Source organism: Euleptes europaea, chromosome 15, assembly GCF_029931775.1.
Source record: "Euleptes europaea isolate rEulEur1 chromosome 15, rEulEur1.hap1, whole genome shotgun sequence".
NCBI lineage: Eukaryota > Metazoa > Chordata > Lepidosauria > Squamata > Sphaerodactylidae > Euleptes > Euleptes europaea.
Window position 1 is genome coordinate 33,388,304 of NC_079326.1, and position 22,212 is coordinate 33,410,515.

Here is a 22,212-nt window from a genome sequence, read left to right on the forward strand (position 1 = left end):
GTTGGAGATCACTTGTAATAGGAGATCTCCAGCTAGTACCTGGAGATTGGAAACTAGTTCCTTAGTGTTTTCTCTCTACATATCAAGACAAATGGAAAGGTGTTTGGAGGATAGCTTGTGGGTACTTCAAAGGTGGAATAGGACTGCACGCCCCTCCGCCTGCACAGACCCAGAGGGCGCCGAAGAAGCCGCTGGAGGGAAAGAAGGAAGGAAGGAAGGAAGGAAGGAAGGAAAGGGAGGGAGAAAGGGAAGGGAGGGGGAAAGGGGAGGGAGGGAGGGAGAGAGAGAGAGAAAGGAAGAAAGAAAGAAAGAAAGAAAGAAAGAGAGAGAGAGAGAGAAAGAAAGAAAGAAAGAAAGAAAGAAAGAAAGAAAGAAAGAAAGAAAGAAAGAAAGAAAGAAAGAAAGAAAGAGAGAAATCGAGAGAAAGGGAGAAAGAAATGGAGCGAGGGAGAGAAAGAAAAGTAGGGAAAGAAAAGGACGGAGGGAGACAGAGAAAGAAAGAGGCCATTTATGCATGGGAGGTTTTGCCTTGGATTTGCCACTCTCCAGATGCACATTTCCCCCATCTGGATTCTCAAAACTCTGCATGGGGACTTACTGATGAGTTTTGAGAATTTGGATGGGGGAAATGTGCATCTACAGAGCGGCAAATCCAAGGCAAAACCTCCCATGCTTGAGTGGCCAGAGACAGAAAAGCCTTCCTGCTTTCTCTCTCTCTCTCTCTCTCTCTCTCTCTCTCTCTCTCTCTCACACACACACACACACACACACATGGCCCCCACCTCCTCCCTCAGCAGAGAAGTGGGGGGCGTGCACGCAGAACAGTCCGCAGCGCACGGGGCGCCGGGAGACCCTTCCCGCGAAGGCTCGGTGTCCTACCCCGCACCTACACACCCATGGAGGGCTGGGGCAGGTCCTGGGTGAGGGAGAAGGAGCTGGGAGAGGAAGGATGAAGGGGCAGGAGAGGCAGAGCAGCCCAAGGAAGGCCAACAATGCGGTGGTGTGGCTCAGGCCCACCAGCCAGCTGGGCGGCGCGCAGGAAGGCATGCAAGGGGAGAAGGGGGGAGAGGGGGGAATGGACAAGGGCCCAGAAGCCTTCCCCAATCAGGCACCAGCTGTGAAGGCAGAAGAAGGGAAGGGGGACAAGAAGGGGAAAAGAAAAAAGAAAAAAAATCCTGCCCCGCTGACAGCTGCCCCCACCCAGCCCGGCCCGCCAGCGGCTGCAATGGCGGCGGCTTCTGTGGGAGAGTCCGGGGGCCACCGCCAATGATGTCGGAGATTCCCCACCCCTGGGCTACAGCCTCCCCCATCCGGGGCAGGGCAGAGCCGGAAAGGCCAGCGGCTTGGAGGAACCACATGTGCCAGCAGAGAGGGCTACGCGTGCCGGAAGTGGCACCCGTGCCATAGGTTCGCCAACACAGGGCTAGACTATCCTTAAATAGTGATAGCAGGAATTTTTCCTGCAGGCGCGCATGAAGATCGCAGTGTAGTAAGACATGGGCTACCAATTCGGCTTGCCTCTTTGTGCAAACACAGAGTCTCTAAATTACAATAATCTCTACAGGAGCTAAGATACAGCTTGTGTTATTTTCCCTTTGGCTGTGGATTCCAAGGGTAGGGTTGCCCAGGTCTCTCTTCACCACCGGCAGGAGGTTTTTTGGGCGGAGCCTGAGGAGGGCAGGATTTGGGGAGGGGAGGGACTGCCATGCCATAGAGTCCAATAGCCAAGCAGCCATTTCCTCCATGTGAACTGATCCCTATCAGCTGGAGATCAGTTGTAATAGCAGGAGATCTCAAGCTACTACCTGCAAATTGGCAACCCTGTCCAAGGGGGATAAGCTTCCAAGCCCCAGTGTCTCCTATTCTTAGGGTAGAGAACAGAACCCAGGTGTAACAGCTTACTTACAAGTTGCTTCACAACCTCCTTCAAAACTCAAACACATCTTCTTGCATAGAAGCAAACCAAGAAGAGAACCCCACCCAATAAAGGACTAAACCACTTGATCTGAATACTGGAGGGGGGACTAGATTGCTCCTCTACAGCAGGTGTCCCCTTTCTGAGCCTGCAGACACCTTTGGAATTCTGACACAGGGTGGTGGGCACAACCACAGATTGGCCACCACAGGAGTGGGAGCCACACACACTGAGGAAGCCCAAGTGCAGGGGACAAGAGGAATATTTTTTTTAAAATACATGGTAAAGAGGAGTGATAGAGAGAATAGAACCAACTCTGTGGTGGCAGCTGCTGCCAAAACAACATTATTTTAATCTTCACAGCCAGTCAGATACTCAGTAGCCAATCAGAAGCCCTGCAGAAGAGGAGCCTCACCTGACCACACCCAATTCCTATAAATTGTTGGGTACCAGAAAAAGTGTTGGTGGGTGCTGTGGCACCCATGGGCACCATGTTGGGAACCTCTGCTCTACAGACCATTCGATTATATAACACAATTCCAGGGTGGGAAATTCTTGGAGATTTGTAAGTGGAGCCTGGGAAGGGCAGGGTTTGGGGGAAGGGAGGAAGGGAGGAACTTCAGTGGTGTATAATGCCACAGAGTCCACCCTCCAAAGTAGCCATGTTCTCCAGGGTAAGTGATCGATGCAGTCTGGAGATTAATTGTAATTTTGGGAGATCTCCAGGCCCCACCTGGAGGTTGGCAACCATGACATGCACTTCCAATGACTGGTTGTAACACTTCCTGGCCAAGAACTGGAAGTTTATGGTGACCTGATCCTCCCATGACTGGGTGTAAGCCAAGCAAGATATTTTCTTCAACTTCACAGCTCAAACAGCATTGGTGGTGGTTGTACAGCCGCTGGCCTACACAGCTTGGTTTGCACACTGTTTGTCATGGTGTTGGGAGTCACTGGGAATGCATATTTTTTTTAAATCCCTATATATAGAATCATAAAGTTGGAGGGGGCCTTATATGTCGCAAAGTCCAACCTCCTACTCAATGCAGGAAATTCAAAGCTAGAGCATTTCCACCAGATGGCCATCCACCCTCTTCATGAAGAGGAAGCAGCTGGATGGTGAGGGAAAATCACTCAGTGGCAGAGAAAATTTCTTTTTAGCACAAACAGGTTCAGAGCTAACCCGGCTTCTCTTGTACCCTCTTCGCCAGTCCTGGCTTGAGCTCTCCCAGCCCCCAGAAGTCGGTCCAATGGGAACCCAAAGCAGCTTACGTTGTTCTCCTCTCCTCCATTTTATCCTCACAACGAACCTGAGAGGTAGGTTAGGCTGAGTATGTGTGACTAGCCTAGTGATAGCCAGAACAAACAAACAAAATTAAATCCATATACTGCCTTTTATTAGGTCCAACCAAAATGATACAAAACATTGTGTGAGCTTTCAAGCTCACCATAACTCTTCATCAGGCCAGAAGTGACCTAAAAAAATTAGATGAGGAAAAAAAAACATTATCTTTCAGGTTGTGATCTTAAAACATAGATCACCCAGAAAACTTCTGTGGCAGGCTGGGGATTTGAATCTGGATATCTTAGTCCGGTGCTCTATCCACTATTAGCATGTTAAATATACAGGGGGGAAATCCAGAGGAGTGTAGAATCCCACTTCCTATATAAATGAACATTGCTCCTGTTTTGAGTGAGAGATCTCACATCTTCTCCAACTATGAGTGAGTTCCATAAAATGTAGATCTAAAAATATTTTCTACAGCAGAAAAAAGGGGCCATTCTGCTATTTTCAAGTCACACTACGAATGACCAGTCAAATAATAATTAATCAAGATTCAATCTGACCAGGCTATGAGAATTTTCGACATTCAGGACAGGTGAAAACATTTTAATCTAAAACTGTTATTCTGGCACCTTGTCGTCTGGTTTCAGTTTAGTGTGCAGTCAAGGAACAGCAAGAGGAATAATTCAGCAGATATGTGTCTGACAAGGATGCTGCCCAACCAGAGCAGTTTGCCAGTCCAGGATCATCCTGGTTGGCATAGTTTTTTCTATTTTCTGCCAGTTAGCCCACCATCTTAATTCATTGGAATCAGTGCACCATTTCTGATTCTTTAAAACCACTGGCTCTGTTTCTGAGAGGCGTTTTGTTATCTGGTGCTACTTCAACTAGGAAAGGTGTGCTTGTACTTGGAGTAGGGATGCCAACCTCCAGGTAGTAGCTGAAGATCTCCCGCTATTACAACTGATCTCCAGCCGACAGAGATCAGTTCGCCTGAAGAAAATGTCCGCTTTGGCAATTGGACTCTATGGCATTGAAGTCCTTCCCCTCCCCAAACCCTGTCCTCTTCTGGCTCCGCTCCAAAACCTCCCACCAGTGGCGAAGAGGGACCTGGGAATTAACTTGGAGGTCTGTACAGTCTGATTGGGGGAGGGAACAGAAGGAGAAACTCAGGGCTGAAATAGATGTGACATCATCCTAGGGTTGCCAGCTTCGGGTTGGGAAATACCTGGAGATTTTGGGGGTGGAATCTGAGGAGGGCGGGGCTTGGAGTGGGGAGGGACTTCAATGCCATAGAGTCCAATTGCCAAAGCGGTCATTTTCTCCAGAGGAACTGATTTCTATCGCCTGGAGATCAGTTGTAATAACGGAAGATCGCCAGACACCATCTGGAGGTTGGCAACTCTACGTCATCCTCATGTCTGCCTGCCATTGGGATGCTGCTGCCATTTGAAAGCATTTTTTTAAAAATCCCATGAGGATTTTTAGGCAGGCTGAGACGCTCTTCCCCTGTTTCACGTCTTTTCAATTGCCATGATGGCTGCAGTTCTCAGTCTTCCTGCCTAGCAACAGGCAGCTTGTCTGTTCTGCAGGTGATAACAGGCAATCACAGCCAGTTAGGGTGCACATACTGGGGTGGGGGGAGAGATAAAGGCCTCCCTCCTTCCCACTGCCCCAGCTAAGCAATGTGTCTGTGTACTCAGGGGATGACCAGAAGCAATGGCTTGGGATTTTCTCTCCAGTATTAGATAGGCGCACCAAATCAGGTAAAACGTGAGAGATCAGAGAGAAAGAAAGATCAGGTATTTCTATAGGAAAGAGAACTTGTGATTGCACATCTGAAATCTTTCAACGACTTTAATTTTATTTAAAGGAAGCTATGGATGGGCGGGGGAGGGAAGATTTTGGGGAAGGAAAGACCTTTTCATGTTTAAAGGAGGCCAGGGTGGGGGTGGGGGTCAAATGAATTTATTCTAAATGAAGCCAAAGAGCTTTGGAAGATAACTAGGCTGGGAGAAAAATGGTCCAAGCTCTAGAAAAAATGGTTTGGAAATTTTGTATGGGGTAGGAGGGACCTTCATCCATAAGCTGCACTCCAAATTCTGTCCAATTTTAGTCCCTTCAACTGGTTAAGCAACACACCCAGCTCTCTTCCAATAGGGTGTTGAACAAATTAGTCATGCAATTACGGGGTCACTGTGAGCCAGGTTTAGGCACAGCAATTGGAGATGTGCACCCTTTTCTGATTAGACTACACAGTGTACCAGCACCAACAATATACCCTTTATTTGCTGCTCCGAAATGAGAGAACTGTTTCCATGAGCATAATTTTTTGTTTCTTCTTTAACAAAACAACAACAGAACTGCCAGTCCACAGGAATAACCTTCTTTCCCTTACTTCTCACTGTACTTGAGAGAGGTCAGGTCCAGAAAATGAAATATTTCCCAATTCTGAGCTTTCCCAAGAGAAACTTCCACAGGAACATTGTCACTTGAAATACAGGGTGAATGGCATAAAATCGCAGTAATGCACAGTGGACTATTTGTTTCACTAATCAAGCCCCCATGGGCCAGTGAGATTTCTGCACCCTGTGGGTTTGTCTTCATAAGGTGAGAAACTAACAGTCACGGGGACCTATCTAATTTGGGTAGGCTTCTGAACGCTGCCTAGACAAATACCAGGAGATTTGGGGAGGTTGACAATGTAGGAATTTCCCCTAATCTGTACGATAAAGACAATACTGGACTAGGGAAAATTTCGAGAGCATCCCTATGGAGGCCACTTCTTTGCTCACTCCTCAGTTTCTTGAGTTTGGGAGATTGGGGCTGGGGGTGGAGAATTCCCCATCGGGCCCAGACAGTTGGGAAGCCTGTATTTGAGGCCGGAGCCTATCCTCCTGCCACCTCCTTAATGCCACAAGGGAATTTTCAGGGGGATCAGGACTTCATGCTTCTCTTTAATCTGAGCGCAGAAAACTAAATTCTCACACGAATCCAGACATTCCTGTTCCTGGTATCATGGGAGAATTTTAATAGTCTAACAAACAGAAAACCTGTTTTCTATCTGCCTGAATCTTGGAAGAAGGATTTCTTGGGTGAGGGGTAGGGTTGCCAGCTCTGGGTTGGGAAATATCTGAAGACTTTGGGGGTGGAGTCTGAGAAGGGCAAGGTTTGGGGAGGGGCTTTAGCAGGGTATACCGCCATTAAGTTCACCTTCCAAAGCAGCCATTTTCTCCAGGTGAACTGATCTCTGTCACTTGGAGATCAGTTGTAATCCCAGCAGATTTCCCGCCACCACCTGGAGGTTGGCAACCCTAGTGAGGGGTACCATCCCTGAAAATTTCATCCCAGTGGGTTGGCAGTTGAAAAAGTTATATATTGGACTGTGTTTCCAATTGAATAATGAATTGGGGGGATTCACACAGGTTTAATAACCATAATAAAGAAGGCAAATGAAAAATATTAAAGAACAAAGGTTCTGTGGACAACCCTAGTTGCACACTCTCAGAAAGAATGACATTAGGCCTCAATTGGCATGCTAGAAAATATTAGCTAATTCTGTAGTAGTAAAGTAATTGTGGTAAGTAGGCAGTCTATGAGCCCTGACCTGGATGGCCCAGGCTAGCCTGATCTCGTCAGATCTCAGAAGCTAAGCAGGGGCAGCCCCGGTTAGTATTTGGATGGGAGACCACCAAGGAATTCCAGGATTGCTGTGCAGAGGAAGGCACTGGCAAACCCCCTCTGCTAGTCTCTTGCCATGAAAACCCCAAAAAGGGGTCGCCATAAGTCGGCTGCGACTTGACGGCACTTTACACATACACATAGGAAGTCTATGAACTTGTTTGGTTCTGTTTCCATCATTAAATTTCTGATTTCTAGAACTTTCAAGAAGGGTATCCAAATACATCCCTTTGACCCATCCCTTTGATGGTGAATTCAGCCTGCCTTGTTTACTTTAGAAGAGAGCGAATGTCACGTGCGGAATTAATATTCTTGCCCTTGTTCAAAATTGGACTGGGGATCTGATAGGATTTTCTGTCTTCCATTAAAAATATTAATTTCTGGAAATTGCTGAAAATAATTGGACCATTTGTCAGTTGTACGTGCGGTCTACAATCCTGGGCAAAAATGGGGTTTGTTTTCGTCGCCCTCTTCAAAACACTGGCACTGGAGCAATCCCACTGAAAACTATGGGGTGGCGCTAAAGTCCTTGGTTTGCGGTCCAGAGCCTATTAACGCAATGTCATCTTTAGCCCGACATAAACCTCAGTTTTTCAACCAGAGAGCAATTGATTCACTGTGCTCCCAATTGAAAGTGGCACCAAAGCGATTCATGGTAATATGCTGCAAGGTCTAATCGGGTTACTCTTGCGAATTGTTAATGAATTATTCACAGGTTTTTTTCCCTCTTCAAAAGAGAGCAATAACATTTTTGGGCGGAGTAAAATGGGCTGCGAGAACAGCAGATACAGACGTGTGATTGTGGTGTTTGGTACCCAGATATACTTGCCCTGTCATAATACTGGCATAGTTTCAAGAGATGTTGATTTCTGGCTTGCTGCCAGGGAGTGCTGAAAGCTATGTAGTGATAATACAGTTTCCTGAAAATGAGCATGGCATATCTACGTATGTATATCTAATATTTTTTTTAATTGCAGAGGACTTTTTTTGGTTCAGTCGACCTGACTTGTCAAACCATTACAAGACCTCTTTCCGGTATTTTCCAGATCCTTCGCGTACCCTCCTGATTTTGAATTGCTTATGGTTTCTTTCTAGCAGTTTTCCTTTGTGCCAAATTACGGAGGGCTTCCTTTCAGCACAGTAGCTCTGCAGGCTTAAAGCAATGTTTTGAGACCCTGAACATGTCATGCCGTCTGCTGTCATGTGCGCCTCTCTCGATGCACGCAAAAACCAATTACATAACGGCTGCATTCACCTTTAATTGCCCAGAGACACGACCAACCGTAATGGCAACCCAAGGGTTTATAGTAACGCAAAGAGGAGCTGAAGGACGTGGCTTGCTCGGTTTGGGAAAGGCAGGATTGCTTTAAGCGCTCAGCTTACTGTTTTCAGATAGCATTAGCAGCATCACTGATGTAGCTCTGCCTGCCTCTTTCGCTACTAGATGCCTCTAACTGCGCAGGGGGGAAAAATCCCCTACATATGAGATCTGATCTCTTGAAAGAAGTCCGACTCCTTACTGCCTGGAAGAGTCCTGATGTTTTCCTTGCCAGCCCAGAAGATGCCAGAGAGATAGATAGCCGAGTGATGCTTTGTTGTAAGGCAGGGTATGCAATCTGTGGGGCTTCCTGCAAACAGAAAGGTCATGCAGCTCAGCGTGGGTGAGCCATTCCAGTCTCTCAGTCATCAGGTATGGCCTTGTCCTTTTCTATTAATCTTTCCAGGGCTGCCGCTAGATTTTGCTTCTAGTTCATTTAAGAGCGACATCTTGATTTGCTGGGTTTGAGGCAGGATTTGGAGCGCAGATGCTTGTTTAGAGAGGAATAAATATCGCACAGAAACCATGGATGCAAGTCTGCGTATCGAAAGGGTATTTTAAGGGGGGGAAGCAAGGGATTTTTTTTTTTGGGCACTCACACAGCCCTGTTTATCTCTGATAAAGTGTATACACTAGTAAGATGTTGCAAAACGTCAGAACCCGGGCATCACCAGTAACGTGGATTTTTGAGCGACTGTGCACATCTTTACAAAGTGCATTAGGTACAGCAGCATGCTCATTTGGACAGTACACCACTTCCACTAAAAACATCTTGTAATCCTAGTTATGCACAAGAGCTGAAAACAGCCCATCTCTCTGGGTAGGTGAGGTTATTGATCTCTTCATTTAGAGTACTAGACGAGGTCTTATTTTATTTTTAAAGAGCTGCCTTGCTTGCTCCGCTCGAGTGTAAAGGTTTTGAAATTTGCTCTGCCTGTTATTTTATTGCTGGTGACAAAATGCATTCCCAGATGGTCTGATAAGTGGAGTGGCTTCATATATTTTTTAACTGACCCCCACCCCACAAATATTTTGTTGCTGGTGAAAGTAGTTTTGGATTGTAGTGTGTGTGAGACCCTTTTGCATTTAACATTTGATTGACACTCTTTAGATTATGGGACCAACGGGAAGTTTCAGGCATGGAAAGCAGCTGGATCTGTATTTTATGTAACCTTTCAACCAAAGCAGTGTCAGTCGTAGCCTATTTTTATGTACTGGGGTGGGGGGAAGAAATTGCAAGCCCTGTAATCAGCTTAAGCATGTTTGTTGCGAATGGTGGTAGGCAGCCCACAGAACAGGGCTCTCATTTACACATCATCCTTGCCGTGTAAGGAGATTATATCTAGAACACACACCTGAATTTTCCCCCACCAATAGTTTTGTAAATCAATGTATATGACTCTAGCTTGTTGGGTGGATATTTCTATGGTAACCCACTAGGGTCTGATTTAAAAACTGCATATAGTGCTTTAGTTTCACAGTCCTCATGCAGTGTTTAATATACAATCAATGTTCAGTTTGGTCAGGGAAGTGGGATTGGTTTTCTAACTCTTGAATCCTAAGATTAAAGGGATCAGGGATTTTAAAATATGTGTGTTTAAAGCGAAGACCTATCAAAAGTGCAATGATTAAGCTGTTTCCTTGAACCGAATGTGTGTGTGTGTATAAATATATATATTATTTCTCTAGCTTTTCAGTTAAAAACGCATACTGGAAAACCCAGCTGAGGTCTAAAGCTATGTCTCACACAGGGCTCTAATTCATTAAGATAGCAATTCCAGTAATTTTTAATTAAAAACATCTATTAAAACAATATTTGGCTTGTTCATAGTAACTGTAACTGATAAGTTTCCTGGTGTACTTATCCAGCTTATGTTTTGATTAACACTAGGGGTGACAGATACATTCCGAAGCTTGATTGGTTTTGGAATGGTTACTTTTTCAGTTGCTACAAACCTTGTTTAATCGCTTAGAATTGATTTTTTTGGGGGGGAATTTTAATGCATTAGCTGCAAAGAGTACATTCTGTTTCTTGGCAGCTGGCTGGAATTCCGGAGGGTACAGGTATGCTGGTGATTTTTCAGACTACTCTTGATTTTCTGAAAAGGACCAAGTCACATAAGCTTATTTTTAAGTCTTGTGTATAACTGAGCTAAAACTGGTCATTGATTTTTGTAAGTATTTCTAGCAGTGATGAAAAATGTGACTGCATTCCAATGTTTTTTTTTGGACAATGCCTGTGAAAATGTTTGCCTATTCATTTCCATTGCTCTTTCCACCTCCCTTGGCTTAATTTTTCTCAGTTACACTATCAAGGTGACATATCTGACTGGCAGATGTAGAAATGTCATTCCATTCTATGAATGATCCCCGATTGGCTGTGATAATCCATGTAATTAATCCATGAAACATTGTCCTCACTTGTAAGTGACTGTTTAGTTTGGTGTAATTTAGTTTGGTGTAGTTGGTCTAGAACTCTGGAGACCCCTGTTCAACCATGTAGTTCATTCAGTAATCTTAGGCTAGTCACTCTTAGCCTAATGTATATCACAGAGTAGTTAGAAGACAAAATGGAAGCTGCTCTCCAAAGGGAAGCAGGAAAAGAGGAAGGCCCAACAAGAGATGGATTGACTCAATAAAGGAAGCCACATCCCTCAATTGGCAAGATCTGAGCAAGTCTGTCAAAGATAGGACATTTTGGAGGACTTTCATTCATAGGGTCACCATGAGTCGGAAGTGAATTGACGACACTTAACACACACACATCCAATAGATTGGATAGCAATGGAAGCTAGGCTGTTACTCTGTTCGTAGTCTATTATTTAACAGCCACTTTGAAGATACGCCAAAAGTTATAATCAAGTTATGCCTAAATGCTCATTTGCATACATTTGCGCTCTTTTTGCACTGGAACTGGCAATGGAAGCTGCTTCCAGTGAATTGATTGGAAGGAGGGTGGGATAAAGATGTTACAGATTTCTCATTATAGATGTCATTTTATTCACATCTGATTTCAATTACTCATCTGAACGAACTGGGAGGGGGGAAGAAGCATCAATCTGAGGAGAAAATGGCAATGGAAACATCTGACAGGAGAATCACTGGAACCAAAAAGGACTGAAAAATTTAATACTCTCATATTCTAAATATTTTTCAGGAAATGTCCTATCCCGCTCAAATCAAACTTGTGTGGAAATCTGTGTTGAGGTCCTCGTGCTGGTACAAGGGATGGTTATTATTTGCCATCTGTATTTGTTTTGAAGGGCTCCTGGGGTGAAATCACAGTTGAGGGAGAACTGGAATAGCCTTACTTCTGTATCTGGTAAATAAAACGAGTTTATAAGTTTTCAGACTTATAGAGGTCGTCAAAAGTGTGATAAAACGTGTCCAGAATGGAACCCATAGTGCAGGTGTCCCCAACCTTTTTGAGCCTGCAGGCACCTCAGGAATTCTGACACAGTGCGGGGGCCACAGCCACAAAATGACTGCCACAAGAGGCAGAGCCAGCCACAAAATGGCTCCTGCAGATTACTTTCAGCCACACACTGAAGACCCTTGTGCTGTGGTGGCAGCTGCCGCCAAAGCAACATTTTGAAAAATCTGCACAGCCAATCAGAAGCCTTGCTGGGCAAAACCTCCACCTGATCCCACCCACTTTCTAAAAACACTTGCCGGGAACCAGGAAAGTGGTCAGTTGGTGCCGTGGTGTCCACGGACCACCAAGTTGGGGACCCCAGCCATATTGCATTCATATATTAGCTAAGCAAAATCCACACTAACAGCCTATTCCTGAGAATGGGGCTGAAAGTCTTTAGGAGGCGGCGTGACCCCGCCGCCAGCGTAAGTGTGTGTAAGCGCATGATTACACGCACTTATGCTGGCGGCAAGGCCAGTCCCGCCGGCGGCCGAGTGCCGTGGGACTGCACCGTCCCCCTCCACTGGTGTGGCCTCTCTGTGGCGCCGGCCATGGCGTAGAGAGGCCGTGCCGGTGCAGGGGGGGGGGCGCGTTCCGGGGGCGTTCTGGGGGGAGGAGCCGCTGCTTAGGCGGCTCCCTATCCCGGTTCGGCCGGTTTCGCTGGCAGCGGGAACGGTGGTCCTGTGCCTGCTATTTAGCAGGCGTAGCCTCGCTGATTTCAATGGGGCTTTTAGCCTTGAAAAGGCTTTTTTCGTTACCAAGGCGTGCGTGAATCGGCTTAGGAAGAGGTGCCACTGTGCCTCTTCCCCGCCGACTCCGCACGCTGCCATTTGAGGAATGCACTGTGAAAATACCTTATTTGTTAATATAGTGATTAGAAGCAATTAGAAGCCCCCGAGGAATCTCAAGGGGGATGCAATTCGGCAATTCCACGCCACCCCCAAAATCTTCACCCTTCACCTTCATCTGACTTGAGTCTCAGCGAGGAAGGCTGACTCTAAATGAAGTAAATAAATAATATTTTATAAACTCTGCCATGTTGGAGCAAGCTGATTTCTCCTCTGCCCCTCTTCCCTTTAATTGACACTCAGTTGTTCTCAACAGTCTGTTCCATCTGGAGCATTTTCACTCTTCTTCAGGCAATTTTTCAAGGATTATTTATCCCCCCCTTTTTTGCTTATTTTACAAAGTCACAAATTTTGGCATATATTTGGATTTATAGAGACTTCTGCTTTGTCTGTGGTGGCCCAGTTTTTCTACTTCCATCATACATGTGGGGGCCAGCCAGTTCTCTTTTAGATATAGTGATAACCAACCTAAACTGCAAAAGTAACTTGTTGATATCTAGATCTGACCATAATTAGAACTCCTAGCTGCCTAGCTTAGAGATAATGGAGGTCCCAGTGGGAGAAGACAGTGACTCAGTGATAGGGATGCTTACCAATCAGCAAACTTATATAAAGATATTGCCACCAAAGAATATCTGCTCATAGGCCTGTTTGTCCAGTGGTGTTGTTGACACATTGGTAACTCACTGGCTAAGATTGGGCTTTAGCTTGATTCTGTATAGCATTGGCTCCTGTTTGCTTGCTATTCTGATTTTTCAAGCTATGGCTGCTAGGCAGAGGGCAAAATTTTTACTTGTGCTAGCTGGAGTACAAGCAGGAACCTCTGTTGGCTGGGGCAGAGGTTCCTAACCTTTTCAGTATGGTGACCCACAAGTCTAAATTTACTTGGTATGGTGACTCATCCAGGGCTGGCCCGAGATTTTTTGGCACCCTAGGCAAACCATGACCTTGGAACCCATCTAGTTCATCATTTCTTTTTCTACAGTGGCTAACCAGATGTTTTTGAGAAACCGACAAACTTCACACTAAGGGCACACCTGCCCTCACTATGAACCCCAAGCAAGTGGCATTCCGACACTACACATAAGGAGGTGACATTCCAGCCTTTGACCACCCTCTCCTTCCCAGTCACTCCCTCTAATCCCCAGGATTTTCACTTGCTCTGGTGACCATCAGGACACGTTTTACTTGATCAACTCAGTAAAGAAAGAAAAAAACCAACTAATGTATGACATGGAAGATACTGTTTCCATGGTCAGACCTTGGTTTTCAAGATACAAAAGAGAGCCAGTGGAAAGGGCAGGGATTCAGGAGGGCTGGCCTGTGACCTGCCTGCAGAGGCTTCGCGACCCACTTTTGGGTCCCAACTAGGGTTACCAAATTCCAGGTACATGAACACATAAAGCTGCCTTTTACTGAATCAGACCCTGGGTCCATCAAAGTCAGTATTGTCTACTCAGACCAGCAACGGCTCTCCAGGGTCTCAGGCAGAGGTCTTTCACGTCACCTACTCGCCTAGTCCCTTTAATTGGAGATGCTGGGGATTGAACCTGGGACCTTCTGCGTGCCAAGCAGATGCTCTACCACTGAGCATCTGCTCTACCACTGAGCACACCACTCTACCCCATCTCCTATTACAACTGATCTCCAACCGACAGAGGTCAGTTCACCTGGAGAAAATGGCCTCTTTGGCAATTGGACTCTATGTCATTGAAGTCCCTCCCCTCTCCAAATCCCATCCTCCTCAGGCTCCGCCCCAAAATCCTCTCGCCAGTGGCGAAGAGTGACCTGGCAATCCTAGTCCCAAGCCACAGGCTGGGAAACACAGGGCTGGGGGATATGGCAAGTGCTATATTTATCCCCCACCCTCATGGCAATACAACGTCCTACCATTAGGGCAGACGGGTAGATGCAAATATCTGCTTGCCTATACAGGCAGCCAGTGCTGCAGACTGAGGAGGGGATGTGAAGGAAAATATACAGTTGAGGGCAGCCACAGGTTGTCATCTATGCTGGCCTTCCTACCCCCCCCCCACTTTTGCCGAAACTCTGATAATGTGGGGACCACTGACTACTCTATCAGGCCTCCCAGTAACTGTTATGCTCCGAAGAGTGCCATCTGTTTGCACTTATAAAATTTTGTTATGTAGTTTTAGATTTTAACGGAAGATATACTATGGTTTTTATGTTGTTCGCTTGTTGTTACCCCCCCTGAGCCCGGCTTTGGCCGGGGATTGAGGGTGGGATAGAAATAAATAAATACTACTAGTTAATTACACAAAGGCCAAAATACTCCAGATAGGGAGCTCTGGTATATTTATAATTGTCTGCCAATTCATATGTAAAGAACGTGAGAAGTGAGGTTGTGTGTGTATTTGTAAAGAAAAGCGGAGCTGAGGGAGAAGCGTTAAAGACTGTTGCTTCCCACTCCTTACCTTATTGTGCTATGTTGAGTGAAGCCTTTTCGTCAACCAAAGCAGTGCTTTAACTATCGAAGCACAGCTAGGGAAGGATCAGGAGGGAAGAGCGTTCAGCTTCCCACCTACAGGCATACTTGTATACACTTATCACTTAGAGTTTGTGCCCACTTTCTGCTTTCTTGTCTTGCCCAAACACCTTCGTCTTTCCACTCTGCAATTGAGAATTTAACTATCTTTTATATAGGAATGTCTGTATCTGAGATTTAGTGGTGAGGAATCACTCGTGTGAAGGACACAATCCTGGCAATTTTATGCCACTTGTACGAGGGGAGAGTTAACAGCCAGAAGTATGTTTGCCACTGAAACCAATGGAAATAAATGAAAATAAAGGGAAAAAATATATAACAAACAAAAGAAAATGGGCACATTACGAATTCACACTTGGCAAATTGGTTTTTGGTTAATTGTAACTTAATCTTTTGGTCTCTAGTAAGGTTTGTGGAGACCTTATATGACCTTTGTGTGTAGAACTTTCATTGGCATCTACTGGTTTTAAGATTGCAGGCATTAGACTGGATCTTAGGCAAAAAGCTCAAGTACTAATTCATTGTATTTCATGGAAATACTCCCAACATAATGTAATTTAACTAGCTAGCTGGTGGATTTGTTGAGCATCTATTTGAAGTGGTTAAAGAGAACTGGGTTCTCCCACCATGCACCCTTGGTTGCCTGTTGCTGGTCGGTAGACAGGTTGGGAGCAATCGGGGGAGGAAATAGGCATCGCAGCAATTCTGTGCCGTCAGTTCCAGTGCAAACCCAGAAGTGATGTCATTGTGTTGGATTGATGCTCTAGGATTCCCCCAAAACTCTGTGGTAAAAACCCTAAAGTTTCATGGGAATCATCAATACATCCTACAAGTACACCTTTTCTTCTCTTTTTCTTGTGATGTAATTGTGATATGCTTACTGTTTTCTTTTTTCCTGTTCTGTTTATATTTATAAAAATAAAATCTTATACAGAGGGGAAAATATATCCTATAACAAGCTTTCTGTTGTAACAGCAAACACTGTGTGAATATTACTGTTAGAAAGCAGTTATGAATTTTGCAGCAGTTCTGTGAACTGGAAATGCTTTTCTCAGAAGGTTTGCAAAAAACATTCCCGCCCTTCTGGAGAGAACCACTCTGGGACAAGTTTTCTTCCATGCCTCCTCCCACTGTGCAGGCACTCACTCTTGCCATCTCCTTGGGGTGGTTTTTGAGACTCAACGTAACTGTGCAAAGACACGCCCTTTGTTAGTAAGGGAATGATCCGGAAGACTGTGGCTCGAATGGTGCTGATGTATGAGTTAATCCTTATTTTGTAGAAAAATTTAGGCACTATCTCTAGAAGGGTCAGATAATCCAGTCAACACATCAAAAGCAATGTTTTTTTTAAAAAAAAAAATCAGAAGCACAGTAGGAAGGAACAACTGGGGATCCTCAAGGACTTGCAGAGGGCATCTCATTCCCCCCTCCCCCACCATTTTCTCTTTCTCTTTCCCTGTCCCCTTTTTCTGCTTCCTTCTCCCCTTCCCACCCATCATACAACCTAAATTTATCTGCCCCTTTGTTTTCAGGTTTCTGTCCATCCACACACACCCCAAGCAGCCTCTACCTAGGAAAACTATGGCCAAGTTGTGTGGTGTTGGCCATTGGGCCAGGCCCACTTGCATGGCAGGGAACCCTCAAGGACTTGTGGGGGGGTACCTTCATTCCCCTGTATCCCCCTCCCCACACTGTTTCCTCTTCCCTCCTTCTGGCAACTCTCATATCCTCTTCCCTTTCCCTGCTTCATTCTTGCTTTCTCAGCCATTCACCAACCTACCTTTCATCAGTCTCCTCTCTTCAGCTATGTTTATTATTCATTTACTTCATTTATACCCCACCTTTCTCCACAATATGGACCAAAGCAGCTTACATTATTCTCCTGTCTTCTCACAATAACCCTGTGAGGTAGATTAGGCTTAAAGTATGTGACTGGACCCAGATCACCCAGTGAGCTTCCCCAGAAAGATGGGGATTTGAACCTGGGTCTCCCAGATCTTGCTCTGAAGCTTTAACTACTATACCACACTGGCTTTCATAGGGTGGCTGCTGTTGAAGAGTAGCAAGAAAGTCATGCAAGTCAGGTGGATAAAGGCATCAAGGGGTTGCTGCCATGCAGACCTGGCTCCAATGAGTCCCCCCTCAAAGCCCAAAACAGCCCTGGAAAGGACCCTCCCCCCTGCTTTTTACTCAGAGAAACCAAGCGTAGAATTCTGTGATTGCCTGGCAATGGCCGCTGAGACACTCTGTTTCTTAGAGCTACATCATTTTAAGCCCCCAAATGTAATTTTTATATTTCAGATTTTTCTGCAAGCCTGGGGCATTTTTCAGGTTTGTGGGAAGATCTCTCTTGCCCGTTCACAGCTCCAATCACTGGATTTAAGTATCCTCAGATTTGGCCAATGTTGCTATTAGTACGGAAGAAACTTGCAGGGCAAGTGCATCCCATCCCCCTTTTGTTTCCTTCCTTCTCAAACAATCCCCCCCTCTTTCTCACCCCTCCTGTTGTATTAGTCATCCCCACCTCTCTTTCTCCCACCTCCCCTTTTATGTTCATCTTCCCCTTCTCTATTTCTCCACCTCCCCTTCTCTGACCATCTCCTCCTTTCTCCCCATCCCCTTACCTGTCAAGTTTCCCCCTCTCTCTTTGGCCTCCGCCCCTTCTCTGTCAGTCTCCTCCCTCCCTTCTGTGTCAACCTAGTCCATACCTATTTAAGCTGTTCCTGCCCCTCCACACACACTGGCCTTGGAGGCCAAGACCTGTGCGGTTCCCAGTCTCCCAGGCTTCTCCCCACCCCAAGCAACACAGGCCTCGGAGGCTGAGAGCCAGGCAGCTCCTGATGTGGGGTCCAAGCTTGCAAGTTCCCCAAGCTTGCAGAAAAATCTGGTTAGGGTCGGTGTGGCCCCAATCAGCATATTTAGGTGTCTGCAGATGAGGACCACACATCGGTATTATATTATATATAGATGATGATGATATGAAAAAATCCTTTGCCTAGCTCAGGGGTCTCAAAACTGCGGCTCCAGAGCCGCATTCGGCTCTTTGGCCCGTTGAGTGCGGCTCTCCGAACTTGGTTCGGAGCCCCTGCTCTTGCGCCTGCTTGCGCCGGCAGCCGGGCTGCGGAGCAGGCGCACCTGAGAGAGAGCGAGAGAGAGAGAGAGAGAGCGGGCATGCTGTCTATCCCCCCCCCCCGCCGTGGAGAATGGCCGGGTCCCCCTTTCCCCTGCCATCAATGGTTGGGAGGCTAAAGCCTCCCCTCCCCTCTAGCTGCGCGATTGCTGGCGGGCGGCTCGGCGGTTCCTGGCCCCCCCGCCTATCAGCTGTTGGGCGAGGCAGGCTTCCTTTGATAGACCTGGCCTCCGGCTGAGTCCCATTGGGAGGCCAGGTCTACCCACTAGCTTTCTTGGAGGTAGACCTGGACTCCGAGGAGGGGAAAAAGTCCCCCTTCAGGGGCCAGGTCTACCAATTGGCTTCTATTGGCCTCCAGAGGCCAGGTCTACTGCCAAGAAAGCCAATGGGTAGACCTGGCCTCCCAATGGGACTCAGCCGGAGGCCAGGTCTACCAATAGGCTTTTATGGCGGTAGACCAGGCCTCCAGACGAGGACTCCCGACGGGGAGGGGAAATGGCAGGGACTTACAATTTAATTTTTATCAGTAAATAAGATCACTATTAAGTATGATATCAAGTTTTATTCAGTGTACCTACAGTTTAATTAAGACTTAAAACTTTAATTAAAGTTTATTAAGTTAATAAACAGTGTACCTACCTATATCGTTTAAGTTTAAAAAATTTGGCTCTCAAAAGAAATCTCAATCGTTGTACTGTTGATATTTGGCTCTTTTGACTAATGAGTTTGCCGACCCCTGGCCTAGCTTGTAGAATCATTATTTTTTAAAGTTTTTAATGTATTAAAAGTAAACGTAATATATTTTACTTCACAATTAAAAAAGGAAGATAGGCATAGTACATACTCCAATCAAGCCATGCCATATAGTTGCAAAAAGTCTGACTGAATGTCTTCATGTTTCTTGTACACATCTCTTTGGGAAAGCACTGTATGCTCTTTTATAGCTAAGTGCCTTCTTTCCAATGTTCTGTACGTGGTGTGGAATGAGATTTCTAATACTGCAGGACAAGTAGTCTCAGTGTTGTCTAGAGTTCTCTATACTTTATGGGTCCAATCTACTAAGTTGTTTCTGCTGCTGCTTGGATCTCTCAGTAATACTCAGCATTTTAATAATTCTTTTAATGTTCATTTCTTTGTGCAGTTTGTTGAGAGTGTTGAACATGCTTGTGTTTCTTCTCCTGCTCCATCTACATGAGACGTTAATCTTGTTTCCACTACACTTACATGAGGGAGATGAACATACACTACCCAGTGTGGAATTCACAGCAATTTCTACATGGACATTTATTTTTATATAATACATTATTTCAACGTGCAGAAGAGCAACAAACTATGGTTTTGATCTAGGAGCAGTGGTCCCAACACTTATGTTAGTTGCTATAATGTTCCAACAGTAGACCAGTCCAGGGAGAGTATTCTGACTGAAGAAAATGATGCCCTGCAGTTAATCAGAGGTCAAAACTGTCAAACTATATTAATCCAGACTAGTGTACTGGGCCACAATCACAAAACAAGGATTTTTATATTTTTTAAACCCTGAAATTTAATTTTCCAAATATTTTTTTTTTTTATGTTAGTGTAAATCAAAGGATAAATACTGAGAACCAAACACAAGAAAATGAGTAAGTGATATCCCAAGACGGGTTGGGCTCATCCTTTAAAATTTACCAACTGCCCTGAATTTCATCCTGGAATCTGCCTGATCAAAAGCAAACGGTAGTTTAGAAATTAGATTAAAAAACATATGAAGATGGGTTAGTCATAATGCTGCCAATGTACAAAATGAATCAATAGTTGGCAAGGGTGTTAAAGGAATACATGCACACAGTGAAATAATTATGAATCTACTTCACAGTAAACGACTGTGATTATCCGTACATGAAATATGGAGTGATAGACTTGTTGGATTTGAATCTGGAAGGAAGGAATTCAAGTTGTAGCTCACATGTAAAGTTAGGAAAGGCCAAGTTCTTGATGGTATAATACTAAGCAGAGTTGACTTGACTTCAGTGGATTTTAAGGGATGTAGGGATACACTTTCAGTCAGCTCCTTGGGTGCCCATAGTTAACGAGAATAATTCTGCACTTTCCAACAATATAGTGATGATCAATGAGCAAAACACTCGACACAGTGAAGACACAGTCTAGGTAACTGTTCAGAGTGAGGAATATCTTAGTATTCTTCAGTTGAGTTGTGCATATGAGAAGGCAAAAGCAAATCGATATTTGGGAGCCAGCATAAACTATAGCAAGTTGCATTCTCCTTCTGTAGTGAGAGCATTTGAAATTAAGATAGCCTGGAGTACATGACTCATACCCATTTATTTTTAAACCTTAGCTTGTTCGAAAAGGCAGTGAAATTTTGTTTCCGTTTTTCAATATATGAACTTGTGCATGGAAACATGGGAAGCAATATTACCCATCATACTTATTCCCTGTCAAATTTCAAAAATATTCTAAACATAATGAGCCTTTGCAGAGGGCAGAGAACTAAATAAATTTGCTCTGTCTATCCAAGCTTTCTGACAGCATTGAATGAAACTACATGCTTTATCAAAAATAATAGATCTTATCTTCTTCAGCTTTCTTCCTCAGTATAATTGATGCTTTCTTCATGATGTGTATTCTAGTAGTCTGGGTAGTACTGGTTTCAATGTGTGTGTATGTGTTCATTGTAGATGCGTATGAGGAACTCATTTCATCTTGTAGGTCTACTAACATTTTTTTCTGCTGCTCTCTGCCCGTCAAGGGATCTGTATATTCCTATTCATGATGGGAAGACATCTGATTACTCCTGGCTTTTATATTCTCAAAGGCAATGTGGCCTTTTTAAAAACTGTCCCATCAAACTTTGGTGCATCTCAGAAACTCTTTTACATCCAGCACCATATAATCCAGTCTGCGACATGTCCAAGACTCTGCATGCTACACACATGGGGCTCTTTTGTCATAACCTGAAGTATCTTCTCCCCAACTTCTTTGGCCATTTATGCATTTTTGTGTTGGGTTTGCTGCTCTGGAGACGCAGTTTTTGGATCTGAATTCTCAAAACTGTATGCATGGGGGCCTTTTGCCCCAAAGGTTTTTTTGTTTTAAAGTGTTGTTTTAGCGAAAAAATGCTAAAATAGTAAATGGAAATGAAGTGGGGGGGGGCAGCCGCCTCCTTTCTCGAGATATTAACACCCGCAGCTGAACTGACCAGAGAGGCTGGAGAGAAAGCCTATGAAGCATGGGGGGAAACAGCCAGCTCCATTCCCAAGATCTTTACACTCAGGTCCGCGCCTCGCCCCTCCGCTGGTGCGGCCTCTCCGTGGTGCAGGCCACAGTGTAGAAAGGCCATGCCGGCGCAGGGGGGCAGGCTGGGGGCGGGTCGGGCGGCTTCCTATCCCATTTCGGCCCTGGCCACCGCCGGTGGGAACAGCGTTGCTGCGCCTGCTTTTGAGCAGGTGCAGCCTTGCTGTTTTCAATGGGGCTTTTAGCCCTGTTGAAAACAAAAAAAGCCTTGAAAAGGCTTTTTTTCTTTCCTGCGGCGTGCTCGAATCAGCTTAGGAAGAGGCGCGGCTGCGCCTTTTCCCTGCCGACACCGTACGTCGTCAGCTCAGGAATGAGCTGTTAGAAAACTTGCATACTGGTTTGTGACATTTTGATCTTAAGAAATAAAGGATCACATGTTTTTTGGTTTTTGTAATTTTGTCGCTAGGGAAGCATGATGCCAACAATCCCGTTCCAAAAGAAGTGCACAGGCTTTGCATGTTTTGATGTTAATATGGCATTTCTGGATCAGGCCTCTTGCCTTCATAGAGAGCAGATATATTTAGCCAGATAACATATTGTGTGTCCTCCAACAGTGTGGAACATCCTGGTACAATAAGTTGCAGCTTTTCCGTACTGGGATTTTAAAAGCTCTCATTCATACTGAATGTTATGCTTCGGTTGCAAATGGTATAAAGACTAATGAGTCCTCCTTCTTCCAGCATCCTAGCTGCTGGTAGAACACAGTGTTCTGGCCAGTGGGAGAAACTGAAAATTGTTTGTATTAGGTAACTGGGAAAGTTGGAGGGTTTGTTATCTTTTGTACCAACTTTCTCCAGTAGCTTGCTTGCTTGCTTAGAAC

General features: G+C 45.2%; 1 protein-coding gene across 7 annotated transcripts in view; it reads left to right on the forward strand.

Annotated features, from left to right (window-relative positions):
* Positions 1-22,212, forward strand: part of SLC4A10 (solute carrier family 4 member 10) — a 204,729-nt gene that overhangs the window by 45,062 nt on the left and 137,455 nt on the right. For 6 of the 7 annotated variants that reach the window (XM_056861656.1, XM_056861662.1, XM_056861660.1 and 3 more), the window contains exon 1: positions 8,427-8,571. The exons of the other annotated variant lie outside the window; for it this stretch is intronic. In XM_056861656.1, the coding sequence (XP_056717634.1) occupies positions 8,491-8,571 (81 nt within the window). In that variant the 5' untranslated portion in view covers positions 8,427-8,490. Of the gene's footprint in view, positions 1-8,426; positions 8,572-22,212 lie in introns of those variants that run through there. 7 annotated transcript variants of the gene reach the window in all.